This window comes from Lagopus leucura, unplaced genomic scaffold, assembly GCF_019238085.1.
Source record: "Lagopus leucura isolate 7727_CA_CO unplaced genomic scaffold, USGS_WTPT01 Super-Scaffold_73, whole genome shotgun sequence".
NCBI classification, from domain to species: Eukaryota; Metazoa; Chordata; class Aves; order Galliformes; family Phasianidae; genus Lagopus; species Lagopus leucura.
The window spans coordinates 82,483,127-82,505,875 of NW_024962252.1; the positions used below are offsets into that span (position 1 = coordinate 82,483,127).

Consider the following 22,749-nt stretch of genomic DNA (forward strand, 5'->3'; position numbering starts at 1 on the left):
TAGCACTTACTCATCCAGCTGCAATCGAGTATATTGCAGAGCAAGGTTTATTTCCGCTATTAATAATTCAGTGCTGGTGCTTTTATTCTGTTATCAACAAAGCCATCTCTGAGGCACGGAGAAATTAGTCATAAAAGACCACAAGACAGGAGGATAAGGAACTCACCATAGGAAACAAGACATACTCTCGGAGGAAGTCATGAGATTCAAACTGATGATAGTCTCCAAAATCCGCTGGAAAAAACAAGACAATTACTCATTTTAGCACTTTCTACACATATTGAGACCACACTCAGTCTTTGCGCAGATGCTTAACTTCAAGTGGGTGAGTTCTCTGTGAAGCCACAACCCAGAACAAAGATTTCTGTTTGTACTTTAGCTTTTAACACGGAGGTCTGAAAATAAAAGTGCTATTACAAGAGATCAAATAACAGCCAACAAGCAATTTCTCTCTTTTGATCCTTTATATTGTGACCATTTGCAGTGCTTAAACATCAGGAGTGCAAGAGGTTCTTTTCTTACTGTAACCTCAACAAATTAATACTACCATCTGGCAAGACCGCGATACCCCTGTCTCTTTAAAATGGTACTTAATTTTGCTTCTCCAATAACCCCAGTCCTAACCAGGCAAAAAGAATTCAGCCTGCCTCTGCTACAATTCTACATAATTGTATGAAAAAATGCTTAATTTTACAGCCTAGGAAGTGACGATCAACAAGTCAATTATATTGAAGAAATAATTTAAGAGAGTTTCAAAATTGTAGAAAATGCTTCCAAAAGGCTCAGCTACTTAAAAAAAAAAAAAAAAGAAGAAAAAAAAAAAAGAATATATATCTGTTAAATACACAACAACTTATATCAAAAGAATATCTTGCCGGGAGGTTTCTATTTTATATTAACTGAAGTGGATCAAACGCCATCTACAAGACTCTTATATTATAGAAGGTGGAAATCCCCACCATAAATCATATTAACTAAACATTCTTTCAAAGCTTCCAGACAACTTCATGTATTGCAGGATGCCAAAAATGCAGTTTCATTTTGTTTTCACCTCAGAGTTATGTTTTAACATAAACAGAAAGAAATCAAAATAGACATGAAACAGACTCTGCAAGTTTGAAGAAGTATTTCAAATATCTTTGGTTGCATCACACAAAAAGGACAAAGGGAGTAATACAAGGTCACGAATAAAGCAAATAAGATTAAGTGCAAGATCTTGATGCAATGGCCTTCGAAATATTGTAGATTACATTGAAAATTCAGGATAACTACTGCAAAATGTTACAGATTAGCTCCCAAAGTCAGCAAAACCTTCAAGAAACACAGGACCAGGCAAACATATTTGGTGCCTATTTATCATTAACTTACATATTGGCAAAGTTTAATTTTCTCATATTATAAGATTTAGAGTAGAATCTTATATTCATCTTTTCCATTATTCATAGAACACATCAAGATATAACAGGAAACATTTTTCCTTCAAGCTTTAACCAAGCAATAACAACAGAACAACTGCCCTATAAAAATCATATTAATATTACTCTTAATCATAATTGGCATTATTTTTAAGGCACTGCTATTTGACAGTACAATTTCAGAGTACTTAAAAAGAAAAGCGGTTGCTGATACCTTTCTCAAACACATTCAAGGAAGCTGGTACAGACAGAACCTAAAGACCTGGGTTTTCATTTTTATCTACTGTTCTCTCCATGCCAGAAAAGAGCATGATGATTAACACCTTTGATAACCAATTCTTCAAGACAGTTGCAAAGCATCTTAAAAACTACCAACGGCAGCAAGAAGCAGATCATGGCTGCTCTGGCACTCCTGCAACTACAAAGCTTACTCAAAATGGAAAAATGAAGATTCTTAGCTTTCATTTAGAACTTTCTGAAAGTTCTATATTTTCAGCAACTCTATTTTAAGAGTCAGATTCTCACATATAAAAATTTTACTAGGGCATGATGCACCACAGAACCTGTAAGTTTCAAGAATCAGACCTTCTCATTTGTTATTATATATATGTACTTGTCCCTGTTCCCTGAGAGGTGCAGTGTTGAGCACACGATTGTTGGAATTTACTTTGAATTCTTATAGTCATGGATAGATTGAAATATAGTTTCTACAAATACAGGGCTTCCTTCTTTACCCATGTACATGCATGATCTTACTTTTATTGATGTCCTTAGGAGGCTTAGAATAAAAAGCAGTTTATTAATTTATAATTCATGTAAAAATTATGGTCATGTGTTCTTTCATATTGCAGATAGTGCTACACAGCAAAATGAGTTTTTAATTAAAGGTAAAATTAAAATTGCTCCTGTGCTCTTTGATGTAATTCCACTTTAAACCAGAGAATGCGAAGCAAATTCATTACTGTAAAGCACTTTGTGGCTGGAACTAGAACTGGAGTCTAGTTCAAATTCACCAACATGGCTTTCAGAAAAAAGGAAAGCTGCAGATTGTGATGTGGTCCACCATCCCCTCCCTCAGGGTACAAGCATTTCATCAACACCAGTCCACCCACGCATTTTTAAATATGTAAAAAAAAACCCTGGCTGTTGTGAATAGGAGTCATACACTAGTCATGGCCCTAGTCAGTACCAGTCAACATCTAGAACAACCCAAAATATCCCAGTTGGAAAATGGCAAGCAGATCACGTCATCTTACCTTGCACTGCTAAAGCAGCTAGTCGAATTCCCTGCTCCAGTGAAGAACGCAATCGGCCATCAAGAATGTCCTTTTTCACTTGTAGGTAATACTGATATCTACAAAGCAGAAAAGAAAACAAACCAGAAGGGCAGTATGTATATACAACTTCTACAGAACAACAGACTACTTAAAGCAAGAAAAACTCGCTACAAACATGTCAGGCAGCTAAACTGCAGTCAGTGCGTGGTTTAAGAAGTTCCACATCATCTGTGAAGTACACACATGTCAGTAAAATAAATCAAAATGATCCCTACATGTGCAATGTTTCTAGGTGTATGAAAAGGAAAATAAGATGTTCTAGTTTGATTTAAATGTTCTAAACCACACAGATGCGGGATATCTGCTGGGACAACCTCTGCTATAAATTCTGTGCAAGTTACAGTAGACCACGCATTCTACAACTCACAAAGAGGCTGTTGCATCTCTGTGCTGTTTTTTACTCAACTATCACCATTTTGATATGAAAAAAGGAATGTCAGCAATATATTTTGGTCGACCAGTCTAACTTTGTGGCCCATATAGAAGTGTGTGTGGTGTTTTTTTTTTAACTGGAATCTTCATCTGTAACGTTGACCTAGACCCAGTGAAGCAAAACCAATTTCTAATATCACAAACTTGATCAACAACTAATCACAAGGTAAACTACGTTTAGGCACCACTCCAATAAGACCAGTCTGCATGTCCATTCAGTCTCATGCACCCCAACCCTGGACCTGCTGACAGTAACTGATGTGCCTTGCTAACCGCAGTCCAGAAAACCCAAAAGTCATCAAATGAAGAAGTGAAGGGGTTTCTTGAGCTGTGACCATACACATCAGTCTGATCCACCCTAACCAGGTTACAAGGCTAGGATGTCCTTTACAGGTCACCGCCCTCTGGTGCAGACCCTGTCCCTCACCCCCAGCTGCCCTGCCCTGACACAGCTCCATACCATCCCCTCAGCCCTGTCGCTGTCACACAGAGCAGAGCTCAGCACTGCCCTCCGCTCCCTGTGAGGAGCTGCAGCCACCACGAGGCCCCCCCTCGATCACTCTGTCAGAACTGGATTAAGAAAGAAGTCATACACAAGGATGCTAACCAGCTTCAGAGCCTCTGACCATGGCAAAGGAATAGCAGTCAAGAAGACTCAGGACAGTAAATGCCTAACTGGACCAGCACAACACATTTGACCTTAAGTTTGAACCTTTGGGAATAGAATATAAACAGTTCTTGTCTTAATGATTTCACGCACTTAAGTCGCCCACCTGGTACCAAGGCAATTCACTTTTCTGCAACGAAGGGCCACTCAAATATCACCCGTGTCACAGGAATTGCACTACCTTAACTACACTCAAAAACATTACCACTTAACTCTGTGCAAGCATTAGAAAAAAAAAAAAAACCTACATGCTTAAAACCCAGCATAACCCAAGCCATTCTTTGAGGGGTGTTAATCAAACACAGCATTTTACACTCTACCTCAGTTAATTCTTCTGTCTGCAATGTGAGATGCAGTAACTTGCCACTAGACAGCACCAACGCTCTGAACAGACCTGTACTCAAGGTAGCAGCACCATTGGCAGCTACAAGCAGTGCAACTCTCTCAGTGAAAGGCCTGTGGATATATTTTAATGTCTGAAAAGCTCCCCTTTGAGTTCACGGATTTTATGTGCACTTAATAAATAATTGTTGGGTTACTCATTTTTAGGTTTCCTCTTCCCTCTCACTTCCCCCAGAGAGGAGTAAGAATAACATTGTCAAAGAGGAAAGAAAATATTCATCAGAAGTGCTTAGACATGACTTTCACAGAGCCATGAAGGTTAAATCTTCGGCCAACTCTGAAATTTGATGGAGAGAGGCAATATAAAATCATACTGCTTCTCAGCATGACACCTGTGCTTCAGCCCCAGGCTTCACACTTGCCAAGCCCAAGAGACAAGTCAGCTTGTTTGCAATTCTTTGCAATGACTAACTCTAAATTCTGAAAACACATGCTTTCATGCAAGCCTGATGTAAACTGCTTCGTCAACTATATAGGTGAGTAAGTGTTTGCTGAATCTGATCTTAAAGACGGTAATCCTGAAGCATGCTATTTATGGCACTGGTACATATATATGCATGAGTTGCACATTCTAGTCTGGCAGAACAAAAGGAAAATCCTCCATCTTCCTTAAAGCTCACAGTTAGAACAATTGCTAAAGCAGACACAAACTTAAGAGACAACACAAAAATGAAAATAATGTAGAATCCTACGACATCCTAGCTCTATAGAAGTCAAGAGTATCACCAGCTTTCATGAAGCCATGATTCCAATCGCAGTACCCCAAAACCATAGAGAAACCATAGTTTGGGTTATCTAAGTAAGCATCATGAAAAATAGGATGTCAATGCAACTACTGTAGTACCAAATACTGTGACCACAGCTTTCAAAAGGCAAAGTGATGTGCTATACCTGCAATTTTAGACAGTACTTTAGAAAAATGTTTTAAGAAATCACTTAGCACTTTATGGAAAAGATGCCCATTTGAAGGTGTGCAAACTTGTATCTGATACCAGGTCATGCTCAAAAAATCTTAACAGCATTATTCTACAATATTATGGTACAGCATTGCATTTACTAACACTGTAGTAGAACAAAACACAAGGATTTGTTACTAATAGACTGGAGTCACATAAGGCATGAACTGGAGTCACTAATTCCAATGTCCAGGAAGAGGTGGAGCTGAGCTGTCACTGAATGCCCTGAAGGAAGCTCTGCTCAAAGGCTATAATAGCTCAAGGAGCTGCAGATTCATGGCTCAGTTGTTCTGCAAAACTGTGGTCAGGCTTTCTGCCCAGTCAACAGGGAACAGAAATTGGCCCATATTCTATCTAGGATTCAAGGCTCTTTCATCTGAAATTATGTTAAACAGTGTTATTATGTCACTCTGCTATAGCTGAGAATGCTCTTTGTTTAGGTTGCTAAAGTATATCTATAATTTGAAGGCAATTAAACATTTTAAAAATGATTCGGCTATACATTCACTGAGGAAAGCTGTTCCAGAACAGCACATAAAAACATGCATTTCATAAGCCTCTTATTAAGTGGTTTAGCAAGGAAAGCACATGGAAACTGAACAAAAGAAAAGTTTGCAAACTTTATCCCCAAATAATAAAAAGCAAGAAATTCAAAACTAAAACTTCCAAAGCTTTACACACAAAATCAGTCTGAGATACTAGGGGAGCACAGAGAAGAGAGACCACCACAGCCAAGTGGACTGACAGCTGAAATCTCTCACCCTCATTTTTGGGTTAGCAGTTTTTAGCAGAGCCTTTGGGTGCTCAGTACAATGAAGGCTACTACAGTTTGCCAGCCTGTAGCTATTTCCAAAGGGAATGGGAGTGGACAACAAGTCTGAACAAAGCCATAATTATAAGGGTATCATTTCCCACAACTCTATTTAACCATCATAGAATACATGAAGAGTACATTTGCATCTATTGCACTGAAAAGCACACTTTTTCTGAAGTAAACTGGACAGTTATGAGAACATTTGTATTCCAGAATCAACATCTACATTTTAGCAATACATAATACGTCAGAGGGTTAAAAACCCTAGAAGCAGGAGATAAGGGCAACGTTTTGAAATGTAATTACAATACCCACATTCTGACTCAGCTGCAGCTGTGTAAACCTATGGAAACTCCATCTGCCCATACAATTCCGCATAGACCTCCCAAGACCAAGTTTCCTGTTCTGCTCTCACTTAAAAAAGAACATGGGTATCCATAGAGTGTCACTGACTTTTCCCTGTACTGCTCAATCACAACTGATTACCCAATATATCCTGTCTGCTGCTCTTCTAAATATGGTGAAAGTAACTCAGCTTTTTTGATTTACACTCTCTTCAATAAGGAATGTTTCTCAATACAGTCAGTCGTGCAGAACCTGGCCCAATCAACACTGGAAGTCAGATCTGCATGGAGATATTTAAGGGTGGTCTAAAAAAGCAAGAGCATGGGTTAATTTTGCAGAGTCACTGTTGGTGCACTTCATCTTCAGTTTTCCTATTATTAACTTCTACAAAGAACTACCAGGTAAATATTCCATCAATAACTACCCATTATCACACCTACCAAGCAATATCCAACTCTGACAGAAAACACACAAAAACAGGATGAAAAATGCTTATTGGCCAAGGGTTTTAAAATCCACCTACTTCATACACATACATATATTTATATAAAAAGATGACAGGCTAGAGACAAGAAGGATTAGTACTGTTCAAATGCTGTACTGATCAGTCTAGATCTTTGCTATCATTCTCTGCTTTTGTTTTCTATACCTCAGGGACAGGAAGGATTTGGGAAATGCACAATGTCTCTCGAACAGCATCAAAGACTTTTCAAATTTTGCTTTTAATCAGTCAGTATGTTTCCCTGGAAGCTTCAAGTCAGCATGAACAAATGTGTTTGTTTCAATACCAGTAGCTCTTTATCATGAGTACATCTTCAAATGCACACAAGCACCAGAAAACATTAGTTATCCAAGGGGTACAATTCCTTTAAAATTGTTTCTAATGATGCAATTACTGGCTTGACTTTTTTTTAATAACTCATTAGGTACCATTTAGGCACCAAGCCTATCTCTTGGATAACTGCACAGCTATGTAACTCAACTTCAATTCTGGAAAAAAGAGAGAACTGCTTTACTGTTTCATATGTCCAAAATAAAGTCTTCAAGACTCAAAGGAGAGCTAGATTGGCCTGCAAGTGATTCAGCTCTCTTTGAACTTTAAAAATAAAATAAAATGGAAATAATAAAAAAAAAAACACTATTAGAGTACAAGATGATCTTCAAGAATTAGGGACACAATACAATTCTCATTGAATCACAACAACAGCCTGACACAGGTTATTTAGGTATACCTCAGAATGGTAATATTCTTCTGAACAGAGACTATGCATACAGTTATGCAATTATCTGCCCACAGGGGAAGCAATTTCTCATGAACAGAGGACTTTTATCAGGAACTAGAATTATTTTAAGCATTAGCTTTGATATTTGTGAGCTTCTTATTCTTTTTACTCCTTAAAACGTGCCATGATCTTGGCTTAAGTAGCAACAGGATTCCATAGAAAAGTACATGCTACGTTTTTAAAGAAATTCATTATTTTAAGCATGTGGTCTTTCAAACTTTCTCAGCCTTTGAGCTGGATGAGTCAGATTACAGCTATTCAACGTGGGAGCAAAGGAACTATTTGATAAAGACAAAAAATATTGTTTTTATTTATTACACGTTTGAGAAAATGATAATATTTAACTCTTCCTGGTTGCTTATCTGAGAAAAACATGCTTTAAATAGAATTATCCTTATTTCATGAATAGAATCTGAAACACGTGGCTGGTGAAGTAACTCAGACAGGAAACCAAGGAAGATTTGGCAGAGTTAGATTTTGTTCCTAAGTCTCAGTCGAGAATGCTGCTTACTGGATATAGCTTATTTGATGCGAGCCGCTTGATATTGCAACAAAATTTACTCCAAAATCGAGCTGCATTTTTAATGGCAATAAAGAAAGGTAGGTAGATAAGGTTGGTCTCTTCAGATACAATCTTTAGAATATTGGCAAAGTTGGTGTTTTGATTTCTGGGCTTGAGCATGCTGAAACACATTTGGAAGTAAAGATTCCATCAGCACATCTTAATCTCAAGGCATTTTAGAAAAAGTTGTACATACATTGATGATGTCATTGACAGTAATGCAGTGCTACCGTCCTGTCTTTGCCTTTCTAAAAAACTTAGATGATGCTGATAAACACCATCCCTAGCTTGCTCCTCTGCAATTTCATCCGTTTATCTCCCAGCGGAAGCCCGATATTTCGCAGCACTAGACAATAGCCATTTATCTGGGATTTATGAAAGAATATTCAAAAATAGGGCTGTGCTCCACTACCAAAGAACAATATTTTTCGAAAGATATTACTGAAAACAAGTCTGCCACACCCTGCAGCAGATCTTCAGAAAGATCAGTAGCCTTGCCAGAAAGAAGGAGACAAAAGAGTCTTTGTCACACATGCAGAAGGATATTCCTTCAGAAGTGCAAACTATCAATGCCAACAGTAAAAACAGTCATAACAGTTTTTAGGATAGGAATTCCTTCATCAAACAACCCTACAAGGTAGGTAAAGGTTTGCTCCAGGTAAGTGAGAAATGAGATTGTTCAAAAACAGCATCCACCTCTCCTACATCCTGGTTTCCTTAGCAGCTGAGTGGAAAAGATGACAGAAACTAAAAATTAAATGTATGGAAAGATTGGTGTCATTCCTTTTCCCCTTCCAATTAAGTTAGAACAATGTGGGGTTAGCATCATTTTTTATGTCTTTGCATAACTGAAAAAGGAGATCAAAACACAATTCATATCTATCCCCTCATCTCGATCAAAAGACAGTTCATATCTACCCCCTCATCTCTCAGTCTCTCTCATTTTAGAAGCAAGAGTTTACAGCTAAATGGCAGAAAAGAGAATTTGGATAAAACAGGCTAATTTCACAATGACAGGCATTTCCATTTGTTCTGACATGCAATTTGCAAGCAAAGAGACAAAGAATAAACTTGCTTGCTCTGAGAGCAGAGTGGCTGAGGATACTGGGATTACTCAGTCTGGAGAAGAGGAAGCTCAGGGGAGGCTACTGCTGTCTACAATGGCCTGAAAGGAAGTTGTAATGAGTTGAAGATTGGCCTCTTCTCCCAGGAGCAGTGATAGAACAAGAGGATTGCTCCAGGGAGGTTGAATATTAGGAAACATATCTTGGAAAGAGCAGTGAGGCAGCGGCACAGGCTGCCCAGGGAAGTGGTGGAATCACTGTCCCTGGAGGTGTTCAGGAAATGCAGAGATGTGGCACGTGGGTTACTATCCTATTCAGCATTCTTACTGGCAGCACAAGACTGAAGAAATTTGGAGGTTTGTGCAGTGCTGGAGTTTCCCTCTCCCCATGCTGGAGCTGGGGGATGAAGCAGAACCACGGTGTACCATGCTGCTGCTCGCAGGCCCTGCCTTTCTGCAGACACCTTTTGTCTCTAGCCACCAGCGCCATGTCCTGACCCATTGATAAGACCATTGTGAGAAGGGAGGTTAGATTTTAAAGAAATGTTTTGTGAGCACTTTGTTTGTCCTGACATTTTTTTTAAAGACCACAAGCACTTACATGCACCCGGTCCCTGTTGAGGCCTGCAGACATGACACGCGCCTTCCAAAACACGTACTGCTTCCTTGAAAGGCTTAGCCAGCAGATGCAACTTTTTGGTATCCACCAATTTCTTTATATTTAAAAAGGAACCCCCAACCACAACAGATCCATCCTCTGTCCTAGGATCTACTCTGTTTTTAAAAACAGTGTATTGTACTTTTTGGATACTCTGAGTTCAAATAAACCCACAAATATGAAGCCAAACCTTAAATCAGAAGGCTAGTAATAGCATGCTTTAGCAAGAAAGGGAGGCATGCCACAACCTGATCCTGATTTTCTGCCCTTGAACTCTTGAATTAATTATAACAAATTACAGGGAGCCCCACTACAATTTATAAGCACAATAAACTCCCTCACAACCACCTATAATTTTATCAGGGTTAATCCAAATACCTACAGAATTATACAGTACAAAACTCCAACACACCGTTTAGAGTAAAAAATGTGGGAAGCCATATTCTCTTGCTTTACAAGCCTCATCTCTAAGCAAAGGCTAAGTATGCTCCCTTCAAGTTAGAGTCCAGCAAAGCCAGACCTGGTGACACCACCAGATTGTTAGCAGTTATAAAGGCCAGAGGAGAACTACTAAAATTGCAAAATTTTCAGCTGAAAAATAACATTCAATATAAGCATAAATATCACACGGAAACACTAGACTAGAATATCTGGGATTGAAAAGTTCATTAGCCATGTTTCTTTAAAAGTAGTATGCTGCACAATCCATCTGTTTTGGATTTTTTAGCACATGGTACAATAGTTTTATTGTTCAACACGGCAGTCCCACTGACTTCAGAGTCCTCACATACTTCACTACATGTTTGCGCCTCCTGAACTGAGACAGACACATCTGGCTACAGAGGTTACAGTATGGGAGAAGCTTACTCTCTTAATTTTTTTCTTAAATGATCAAAAAACAAAATGGAACCAATTCAGTCAGCTGAATTATTCAGCAGACCAACTGTAGCAATGCCATATACTGCTTTTTTTATATAGCTCTTAAAGGCTACGCATGAGGATCAGTATTTTCATTCTTGCAGTCCAGTTCACTTCAAACAAACAAACAAAAAGAAACTAAAAACTCAACACAGTGAGGGTGTTGGAGGTAAGGGAAAGATGCAACTTTCCCTAACAGTGATACCACTGGAACTAAACCCAGATCTCTTCTCTATCAATTGGCTCCACAGCTAGAGTGATTATCAAAGCCTACAAGAAAAATCAACTCATGCTAAACTTCCTTCACCTTTTTTTGTGCAGTCTGAAAGAAAGAAAAAAACAAAACAACAAAGCATAACCCACAGTACTTTACAGTTTTTTGTTTTGTTTATTGGTCCAAAAACTGCTGCCTCCACCCTCACCTCCTTACAAACACAGTCTCCTCCATTTCCACACAGGATCCTCATGAGGAAACAGAGTGCACACACAAAGAAAACCCTCTTGTTTTTTTCCTATTTTGAAACCCAGCAAAATTTCAGCAAAAATGAGATTAGACAGTAATGTGAATAATAGCTTTGATTTATTTCCTTTACTCACATGTGTTGACTCAGTTCAAAATACGCTGTTCTCTAACCTGAAGAGTATACGCAGCTAACCTTCAAGCTGTCTCCACTATGGGAAAAGGTGGTTTAAGTTGCATGTGGAAGCAATATGAGTCAACAGTTTGAAAATTCTCCTGGTAGCCAGCCAGGTTAATGGCCAAGCAGGTTAGACTATCACGCAAAAAAAATGTGGTGAGTTAACTAAACATCTGTGTACTCTAGCTCATATTCTGCAATACTGGAAATAAGTAGATAAGTTTATTAAAAATTGGTTTAAGTACAAGCATAACTCTACTAAATTATTCTCTAGACATACACAAAAAAACCTTTTAAATAAAGGTTCTGGAGGAAAACTTTGTGTATTTATGAAACTCAAACAAACAACAACAAAAATTAATAAAACCTTCACGTATTCCTGTCTCATGTAATCAACATTCAAATAAAGCTCTACTATATTTAGATATATAAATATAATATATGTAGGAGAATTTTACTTTGTATGGAGCTAAAATCCAGTTCACTCATTACATTTTTATACTTCTCCGGTAGTAAGAAAACAGTGAAATGAGACATAATGAAGTTGGTGCCTATGTGTTGGGCCTACAGTACAGTAGATCATTCCTGTGAAACTATTACTGAAGCACCTAAAGTTTGCAGAAAACATGAAAACTCAGGCTGTTTCCCTTTCCCAAAGACTGATGAATATAGCATTTTCACAGAAATAGTTGAACATTCACTCTGCACACCAGCGAACCATGCAATAAAACTATGGCCCAAGAAGATGTTAGAACTTCCTTCTAACAGGAGTGGATGCAATCCTGCAAAAGCAAACGCAGCTCTGATAACAATGGGCAATGTTGCCAAAGAAGTATATGAATCACTGCCCAGTTGGGTGGGTAAAGTAGAATCATTTCATGAAACGAATAATTATTCTTTGTAAAAGCTTCAAAACAGCTGAAGATATCAAATGCAAAAGCAGCTGCCAAAGATAAAACAGGGAACCAGTAAACATTTCACTGTACAGGAATGTGCCATCTTCTGACACCAAGACTTCTGCCAAATTCTTTTTGAGATTTTCAGCTGCACAAGGGCCTCCACACAAATGCTTCTTTTAAACACACTCAGAGACTTCAGGATTGTACTGACATCCAATTGCAGCTTTCAGCCTTCTACTCTGCCAGTAAGGGAAAAAAATATTAAAGCTTTTCAGCTCCCTGAAAAAGGGTGTATTTCAAACATGTTGCACCTCAGCAATAAGGATAGAACATAATGTTTGCTCCAGCCTGTAGGATGGCCATCAAAATTCAATAAATTTGACTGAAGACTTGCAGCACTACTGTAACCAAGATTTCCAATGCCTACAGAAGTCTTGAATTTAAAAGAAAATAACCCCAATCAAAAGCAAAGGTCTGTTTGCTCGAAGTTGCTGGCCCAAATGACTCTTTCTGACGCTGTAGCCAAATTTCAGACATCTACCTGAGGCTCCTTAACAGAAGACCAGTGAGCCGCAGTTCCCTTTTTGACACAAGCAGCAGAGAAAGGATGAATCACCTGAGGAAAGCGATCCATAACAGAAGAATCCTGAATCACGCTCTGGAAATGCCCTTCTCTTCCCTCTGATTACACAGGAAGTCTGGAGCAACCTTTACTCCTGAGACTCATCAAGAGAAGATGCATGACTACAAAAGGACCAGCCTGCATCACAGAGACTCACATGCAGACCTCCAGCAGTCTGCACTTCGCTGAAGAGAGCACTACTCACTGCTACTGCAGTATGTAGAAAGATAAAATAGGGATATTAGCCCCAGTCTAGGTAACATGTTCATCTGTCTAAACTAGCGCCTTAAGTACCCTGGGAGACAAGTCAAAAGCAGCACACCATCCTGTAAGGTACACTATGATACGCACTGTGTGTACTGTGCTACTTAATGAATGGGCAGACTCATTTCACAATGATATGCACTGCTACTACACCTTAAGGGGGAAAAAAGCACTCACACACTTTCCGATAGTTTAAATGACAAAGGCAGTGAACTGCACAGTTAGTGGATTAGAAGAGGATGTTTCCTTTCATCTTTATTTGAGGACGTACATAAAGGCTTATGGGCACATCCCTGACTCAAGTATCTGGGGATGACAAGTGTTTTCCATTTTTACACTTCTCTTATCCAATCTGTCATAAAACAAAGGATTAAACAGAATCCCTCTTACTTTTCTTTTTCTTAAAGGGGGAGAAGCAAAATTGCTCCATTACAGTAGATATCCCAGCCATTCTCAGTATAACTCTGAAGATTCTCACTGTAAGCTGCAACTGAGAAATTAAAAACAGCTATTCATTGAAGTAACACATTCCCGTCTTCTGACCAGCAAGGACAAATTGGTTAAAAACAAGCCATTCTTTTCTGGGATATGATATTATGTGTATGTCATTAATGCAGAGGTCAGAACCAGGCTCAGAAAAGTTGGGCAGGGCCTTGGTAGGGCAATCACAAGTGAAATGGATGATAAGTTGTACTTTTTAATAAGTAACCGTGGATCATTTGGCCTTTATTTTAAAGCTGCTTCATTTCATGCAAATGCTCTTTCTACTTTATGAGCAATAAGAACATCATTTTCTCTTTCTTCTCCACCATTAAGGAAGCAAAAGGAAACAGTTCTAGTACCAGCATGTCACTTGTTTGATTCTAGAACTCCACAGGCTTGTTTACTTTCATAAAAGTGTATTAAAATATATACTATTTTTTGACTAGCCAATTAATTCTTGCTTTTATTGCTACGACAAACCATGTCCTCTGTCTTGTGCTAAATGCCAGTTCAGATGTATGCCTGTATATAAGACATTTACACTGATGTAACATAACGACACACCCACAACACTGAACTGCATCCTCTTGCCTATTGCTTCCAGGCCCTAAATATGCTTGCTGCAGCCAGTACCAGTGGCAGACATGACTAAAAACACCACCTAGCAACTCAGAATCAAGCCCTTGGATGTAGTTTGAGAATGAAAACACTGAAAAGACAATACAACAGGGCCTGAAATGCCGTGTTTTCCTGAAGCCTTTCCATTTGAAAACAACACTGTCCTCAGACATCTTTAACTCTCCTAACCACTGCATAGCAAAGCCAAGGAACGACATTTATCCCACCTTTGTTGCTATTTTATTTCTTAAGATATAAGGAAATCAAATTACATCTTCTTTTCCTACAGCACAAAAAGTATAAACCTAAAGGAGCAATTCTGTATTACAGGAAATAAGCCCCCCAACAACCCCACTTGCTTTTATAGCTGTATCTACCTGTTTTAATGAATGTGAAAAACATAATCTTCAGGGAATAAAACAGATCAAAAATCACCCTGTTAAAAGTCATTCCAACGATGACTACAGCAGAAGCTTTTTCACTAAATTTTACAGAAACTTCTTGGCCTTTGCTTCAGACAGAATGAATCCCACATCCATCATGGAGATGGTGGTGTGCTTTTGTCTATTAGGAAACATTAGATTTGAATTTCAAGTCTGTGGAACATTATTTCTGTTTAGAAACTCCAATAACATTTGCTTTTTGTTTGCCCACACCTCTACATCTTAAACCTGACATAGCCCTTGAGAGTTAATACCTAGCCAGAGTTTGCTTATCAAGTGCTTTGTATGTGAGTAAATCCAGCTTGGCCACCTTGCTAAACTCAACTTCTCAAATCCTTCAGTTATGTAAGAAGAAGGTTACTATCCATAAGCTTCAAAGAAAGCAAGATCCAATTTCTCACTTCATATCAAAAAGAAAATTAGTTGCAGTTTTCCTGAAGTTTTCTACTGCAGATTATAGCAAGATGTAAAAATCACATTTTAGATAGAAAATAGTAAAAATCACATTTGAAATAGCCTGCTATGAGCACAAGATGAGAACAGCAGACACATTCAGATTTTACAAGCAGACTTTCGAGTGGTCTTCCACAAGTATACACACAAAATAAGTATGCTGTTAATAATACAGCCACAATTTGTGTGTGTGTGTGCATGACACTGGAAGATCTACCAGGGAAAAGCAAAAGGCCAAGAAAGATAACGATTCAAGGCAAGGAGAAGAGCAGAAATTTAAGTAAAAGAGAATTTACAAATGAAGTTCTGTCAGGTTCCAGGGGCTGTGCATGAACCCCCTCAAAGGCATGCCACTATTTAAAAATGACACATCTAGATATGCTTTTCCTTTCGTTTATTGAAAGCTATAGAATACTTGGAGTCATACCTCTCATGTCTTCACTTCCTTGCTGCATTACAGAGCTGGTTTGAGTTTTGTTTTGAACACATAAAGGAATCCCTAAATGAAATTCATATACACTAACATAATTTCAAGAGCAGTAAATTTTAAGGAAAAATCCAAACAAACTCAAAGAAATATACACAGAAAATACTTGTCACAAGTATTGACAATAAAATTATACATCATTCTATGTAAGTGCAGAATTTTTTCCTAAAGTCTAAATAATTTCTGGTTCCCAACTGTGGGAACCTCATTCTTCAGCAAGAGCTGCTCAGCATTCAGTGCAAGCTGTGTGAATACTTCCACCACCCCAACTGGCATGGGTGAATCCAAGCTGGTCTACACTAGACCAATGAGGAAGCCCCAGCAATCTATAAATGCTGTCATTTAAGAATTAGACACTCAAACATAATTTGCTGTCATTTAAATGGCCCAATACATAGCCTAGAGTACTTTAACAGTGTCAGATCTACTGAAATTTAATACAAACAGTTTCCATCATGGGAGAATATGTAAGAATACGTGACTAAGCCCAAGAACATAAAATAAGTATTATTTCCTCATGATAGATGAAAATGTGATACTGTCAAATGCCAAGATATTCCTGTTACAACATTTCTAACCATCACTGCCACTGCCTTCAAAACACACTAAAGCAAAAATGCAAGCTGAAGTATCCAAAACTGTATTTATAGTTATGCAATGCTTTTTTAGAATTGCTACACATGTAAGGCACAACCACAGACATGAAAACACATTCACTTTCTGGTCTAAAAGCACCATATAATGTAATAGATTAGATCTAAGCATCAACAGCTTCTTAAAATATCTGGCACAAAGAGCTCAGCTTTCAATAATCAACATACAGAGAACAAGCTCCCCATTCACTGAAGAAAGTCAGCAGGGAGAAGGGTTTGCCCTCCTCAGCAAATTATTTTATAAACAGGGAATTAATGTTGAATCTTGAAGGAGTTCTTATTTTTTATGTTAGACCTTAAACATTCACTGAAATACAAAGCCAAAAGAAAAACCCCAAGTCCCCTCAAACAAGAATATTACCGAAAAGCAAAACGACACATAACGATATGAATGCAAGAAGAGACCAAGCAAGCACTGCACATTTTTTGTTGCTGTTGTCCTTCAAAAACATAATTAAGGCTTATTAAGTATCAGGTTGTTTACAAAGTTTACTACAAGCTTAATGCGTGTTTTTTTATGCTGCAGTAGCCACTAATATTTAAAAAGTCCAATAATTAAAACAATAAAAACATCAAAGGAGCACCAAAATGGAAATGTTCCAGACTGTCTAAGCCTGGGTGGCCAACCAGAGCTCTTACGACTCATCCAGCCTGCAAGCAGTTGAAAAGCAGCACATCTGGCCGCATGAGCTCTCCAACCAGAAGCTGAGATGTACAAGGGCTGCTGTCAACACAAACAGAATAGCCCGAGTTCGAAGGCAACCACAAGGATCTTCAAGTTCACCTTCAAGCCTCCACACAGCACCAGCCAACATTCAAACTCGATGTCTGAGAGTGCTGTCCAAATGCTTCTTGAACTCTTGTAGCTCAGGGCCACGCTCACTGCCTGGGGCAGTCCGTGCCATGCCCACCGCCCTCTGGTGTGACAGAGCTGGAAATGCTATTACAAGAAACTTATACTGGCTTATGCTACGGTAAAAACACAAAACGGTTCTGATCATTACTATCATATCAGTGCTGAAGTGCACAGCCCTCTTGGTGAGGAGATGCTTCCTCTTTCTCACTGGGCAGGCCACAGAGCACTTTACTGTGCCAAGTAAGGGCTATATGTCACGTTCCACGTGATGTGACCAGAACTGCCCCATTAGCATGGCACAGCTGATCAGCACCTGCACAGGAATTAGGACTTTTCCTAGAAAAGAGGGCGATGGAAATTGCTTATATTTGCTCCCCTGGAAGCTACACAGCCTGCTCCTGGACACGGTCTTCTTAAAGGAGCAAGCATACTCTTAAACCATAACTGGATAAAGTGCGCTGTAAACTTGAAGCAACAAGTATTTTTTGGAAGAGAAAAATTTGGGCAAAGAAGTAGGGCTTCCTCTGTTGGAAAACCAAACTTTAAAAGTAGTTACAGCATTAACATTGAATTGTTAAACTCAGATTCAACTTTCCAGATGCAAAAGACCATTTATCTGGCCTTTGTTCTTAAACAGTCCACACTCCCACTTCTCACTCATTCGCTTAACCATCCAACTTAATCACACACCTCTGTACTGCCATCCTGTACGATATTACTCTCTCTCTCTCTCTATATATATATACATATATTTTAATTGTTGCTGAATTTTTAAGAACAACTGCCATTAAAAAATCCTAAGGGTCTACCAAAGGTGTATGAACAAGTGGGCCACATAACCCATCCCAGCCCATCACTTCAGGACAGCAAAGTCAGTGCTGTCCCAAACAAACTGAATGGTATACATTGTGCTTACACACCGTGATATACAAAAATACTTATTTCAGACAATGGAGTCACCACAGTGCTAAATCAACTACTGTGAACAGGGGGGTACACAGAGAGACTTCTCAGACTGCCAGAAGCTAGAGGTGTGACCAAGCGTGGAAAGAAAAGCGGTTTAATGTACCTTATAACCCTAGCAGTCAAAAGAGTTCCACATCACCGAGCTTGCCACAAAAGCAGATGGGCACACGAGGATGTGTTATCCAACCTTAACAAGCAATTAAAAGCACCATTTAAAAATAGAATCAACCGGTGCAAAAACTGAACTGAATGCACTTGTATTAAAAGCTAGCAACATAGGAAGATGTGCAGCTTTTGTTTGTTCAAAAAAAGTCACATAAACACAAGCTCAAGTAGGTGAGACATTTGAGGAGGTTTTTTTGAACTGAGGTAGGGTGAACTCTGAAGAAGAAAGGAAGGAAAAGAAGTCCAGAGTTCAATTAAAAATAAAAATGGATTTGCCAGAATCCTTTTCCCCTGTAAATAAAAAGTGGTCCCAAACCACATATTTTCCTCTCCGTTTCATACTGCAGGGATGTAAAAACCCACACCATCATAAAGGTCTGTAGCTATATATATCTAAGAAAATACTTGTTTTCAAAGTCATCACTGAGCAGCTGCAGAAAGATAAAGGGGGGGACTGTGAAAAAATATTTCTTTAAAAGATAAACACGAGAAAAAAAAGCAAACAGCTAGAAATGGTGAAGAGCGAGCTAAGATAATAAAACAAGACAAAATAGACATTTATTTAGTTAAAGGAGGATAAGTTTAAGGCTGATTTTTCCATAGACCCTCCAAAAAAAAGGCCTGGCAGCCACTGACTCCAATTCTCCACCTGCAAACATTTCTATGCAGGTGCAGGCATCTCTTTCCAAATATTCAGGGCTTTCTTTCTCTGAAAAGCTGTGCAGCAGGCTCTTTGGGAACAATGCAGAGCCCAGAGCTGAACTCAGGGCAAGCACCCAATGCAGCACAGCATACGTTCTGCAGGATTCTCTTCCTACACAAACAAATCAAACCTAACTATCGCACACAGTACCATGGATATCCTACTCATCCACGTCACTGCTTCCTTTTTGCAGCAGCATACTCCAATCTGCAGCAGTGCAAGCCTCATTTGCACAAACATTACTAGCTATGAGACTGGAAGCTCCTTCCAAAAAAGAAAAACACATAGACCAAAGCACACATCCATTATTTCACAGGAGGCACAATCAGTATCACGTGTGAAGAAAGGGATACTGCGGGAACTAAAATGCAATTTCAGTTTTCCCTTGGAAATGTAAGGAAAAAAAGATAACCCACCATAACTGGACATGGATCGTCTGATACTGATACAGAAAGCAGCACTGCACCCACATTTTCAGAAAGCCATAAGTGTGTGGGTTCTCTGTTTTTGGAACAAGAGCACATTTGTTTACTCTAGACACTGTACAAAGACTTTAAAAAAAAAATGGTTGAAAGGATGCCTCCCCTCTGAGGAGCAAGCAGAAAATAAAAGGCAGATTTATATTTCTAATCTATGCAAACATCTACTCTACAAAGCATCACAAAGACTGCTTTATATCAGATAGTATGCAAATCCCAGGTGCCTTAAATATGCCAAAAGCATGTGCAGCATCTCCACCTGCAATGGCTACTCACTCTGAGAACAGCTGGATGACTAAAAAGAGGTTATCTAAGCAGCCCATAGAGCTTTCTATGAAAAATTCCTTCTGCTAATGTGCCAACTCCTATAGTCCCACCCAAATGGCATCTGCTGTAGCTTCCATCAAGACTGAAGAGCTTTTTAAATTGATCTCATCTGCTTTAAAAAAAAAAAAAAAAAAAAAAAAAAAAAAAAAAAAACTTCAATATTTTTTCAAATTATAGTAATTACAAAATGGCCAAACTTTTACTGATGCCTTAGGAAATGATCATGTGGCTATAATTCATAATTCCCATAGGAAGATGTCTCTGGGACTGGGTGCATGTGAGACTCTGAGAATACAAGCAGAAAAGATGCTGGAGTGACTGGGATCTCAGAAGAGACAGCACTAAGATCAGAAGTTACCTACAAGCAAGAATCTCAACACAAGACAAAACAGAAAGAGCAGACAGAATAGGAAAAAAGAAGTAGGGACTGAAAAAAGCTCTGTTAAGGAGAATGCAAAACATCAAGAGTACAACACTGTTACACTGAGAGAAATGCACAGCAGCAATGTTTGTTTAATTATTTTTACCAGGAAGAAAGAAGAAACAGGTGTTTGTTTCTTGTACATTTCCCTTGGATACCTGCAGGGAATTTCCATCGCAGGTCAGGAAACACAGCTGTCCCGAAAAGCCTCACCATTTGCACTCAAATATCATTAGCCAAATAAGAGTGACTGTATCCTATTCCTTCTTCTTACCCTGTTCCAGTGCTCTATTTCACTTTTTCTGAGTAGGAAAAACAAAACAAAACAAAACAAAAACCCACACAACTAGTATGAGCATCTTTAAGCACGTGGCACATTTATAAACACACCATGGAGTCAGATCTGATCTACTAAAATGAACTGTGTCCCTCTCAGTACTCTTTGCCTCATCTTTTCTCATAGGTCTCAGAGGTTGACCGTCAGACTCGTGTTTTCTCTTTCCTTCCCAAGGATCCCACATGCCCTATCCTCTCACATCACAAATATCTCTTATGGCCTAACATAAGGCATCCCACACTGAGCCGTGGCTGTGCTTGTGCCTATGTGTTGGGCACCTGCAGCTCTGAAGCTCCTCAATAGACAACCTGGGGAATATTCACACACTCACTCCATACCTATCCACACTTTTGAAACAATGAAATCACCTGGACACAAACTAAAATCCAAACAATTCCATCTGAACATTAAAAAAATAATTAAAAAAAAAAAAAAAGACAAAAAACCCATACTCTGCTATCGTGAGGGTGATTGAGAATTTGTGGGGTCTCCTTCCATGAAGTTCAAAATTCCATGGAACCCAGCCCTAAGCAATGCCCTCCAGCTGGCCCAGCTCTGAGCACATGGGTTGGGCAGGATGAGCTCAAGAGATTTCTTCCAAACTCAGCCACTCTGTGGTTAGCACTGCTACTTGTGTTGTGCTTCAGCATGTCAGCTGACATTCTCACACTGTATTTCAGAAGGACAGTACTGACTACTTATTAGATTACTAGTAAATTTCTCTCCCAGCATGTCACATATGGCCAGGTGTTCACTGCATCTCTACCACTGGGGGACACAGTGGTCAGACCAGTGTTACCTTCATTTCTGCATCATACATTTGGCTTGTAATATACAGCAAGTTATCAGCAAAACCACAAAAAGCTCCTGACCACTGTGAGAGGAACTGCTCAAGCAGAGCTCCTCTCTCTCGGCAAAACCCAAAAGCCTTGGATCATTTCCTCTCTATTCAACAACTGTACAAGGTCCCTGGCAGAATATTCAACCTGGGACAAATCTCTCATAACCAGCTGTCACAGAATCACAGAATTGTAGGGGTCGGAAGAGACCCCCAGAGTCTATAAAGCTACAAATCAGAAGTGGAGTAAACCAACTCAGTCAGCCAGTCACAATCAAGCCTAACCCCAAATGCATATATATTCAGTTTCAAAACAAGTGTTTAATCAGTTTACCAAGTACAATCAAATTAAAAACAAACAAAAAAAAACAAACAAACTAAAAAAAAGCCCTATTTGTCCATCTAATCAGACTTCAGACTAAGCCTTCCTCTGGCATTTGTTTCAAAGGAGTTCTCCATGTATTCACCACTAAATGCTCTGAACCTAAAATTTACTGAATCTAATTAGAATTGCACAGTTGAAGGTTTCCTGCCTTTACATCACCCTCACAGAAGAGATTCTGCTTCAGAAGAGAAAAAAACCTGATCTTACAGGCTATTCTGCTTCTGAGATCCATTACTAATCTGCTAGTTTTGATGGAGGGATTAAAAAAAATAATATCAATGTGAGACACTTAGAAGTCTCTACAGCATATGTTATCAATCATATCAGAAGGAAAAAAAAAAAAAAAGCAGCTGCTCAAATTGAGAGTTCTGTGAGGTTCAATTGTCATTGAAGTGTTTTGTTATTACCAACCTGGGCAAAATGAGCAAATATACCTCCACAGGTGAGATAAGAATGAGCAATCAGCACTGCAGGCTGTATCTTAAACAGGCAATAGCATCCAAGTATCTACCTACAGTTCATCCAAGCACACAATTAGGCTAGGATTAGGCCAACAACCACGAGCAACAGAAAGAGAAAAAAAATAAAAAAAATCAGACATTCTGACTGCACATTAATTAATTTTGAAGGAAATATTCTGAGGTTTCCTTCTTCCAAAGCACACAAGACAGAAATGCACAGATACAGACAAGTGTCAATGTCTAGTTTCAAGTCTATTCATAGTGAAGTAAGATTTGTTTTCTTTAGGCTTTCAACTCCCTGTTTGACAAGAATTCTGCATACACAGTCATGACGCTGCTTGACAGCTGTCATTTAATAAAATCAAATATTTTGCATCCTACCCAAATTAGTTCCTATGT

General features: G+C 38.8%; 1 protein-coding gene across 2 annotated transcripts in view; it reads right to left on the minus strand.

Moving 5' to 3' along the window:
- PTPN14 (protein tyrosine phosphatase non-receptor type 14) overlaps positions 1-22,749 on the minus strand; it is a 106,582-nt gene that overhangs the window by 38,580 nt on the left and 45,253 nt on the right. For both annotated transcript variants that reach the window (XM_042862238.1, XM_042862239.1), the window contains exons 4-5: positions 2,672-2,769; positions 167-234 (exon numbers count right to left, since the gene is read on the minus strand). In XM_042862238.1, the coding sequence (XP_042718172.1) occupies positions 167-234; positions 2,672-2,769 (166 nt within the window). The remainder of the gene's footprint in view (positions 1-166; positions 235-2,671; positions 2,770-22,749) is intronic.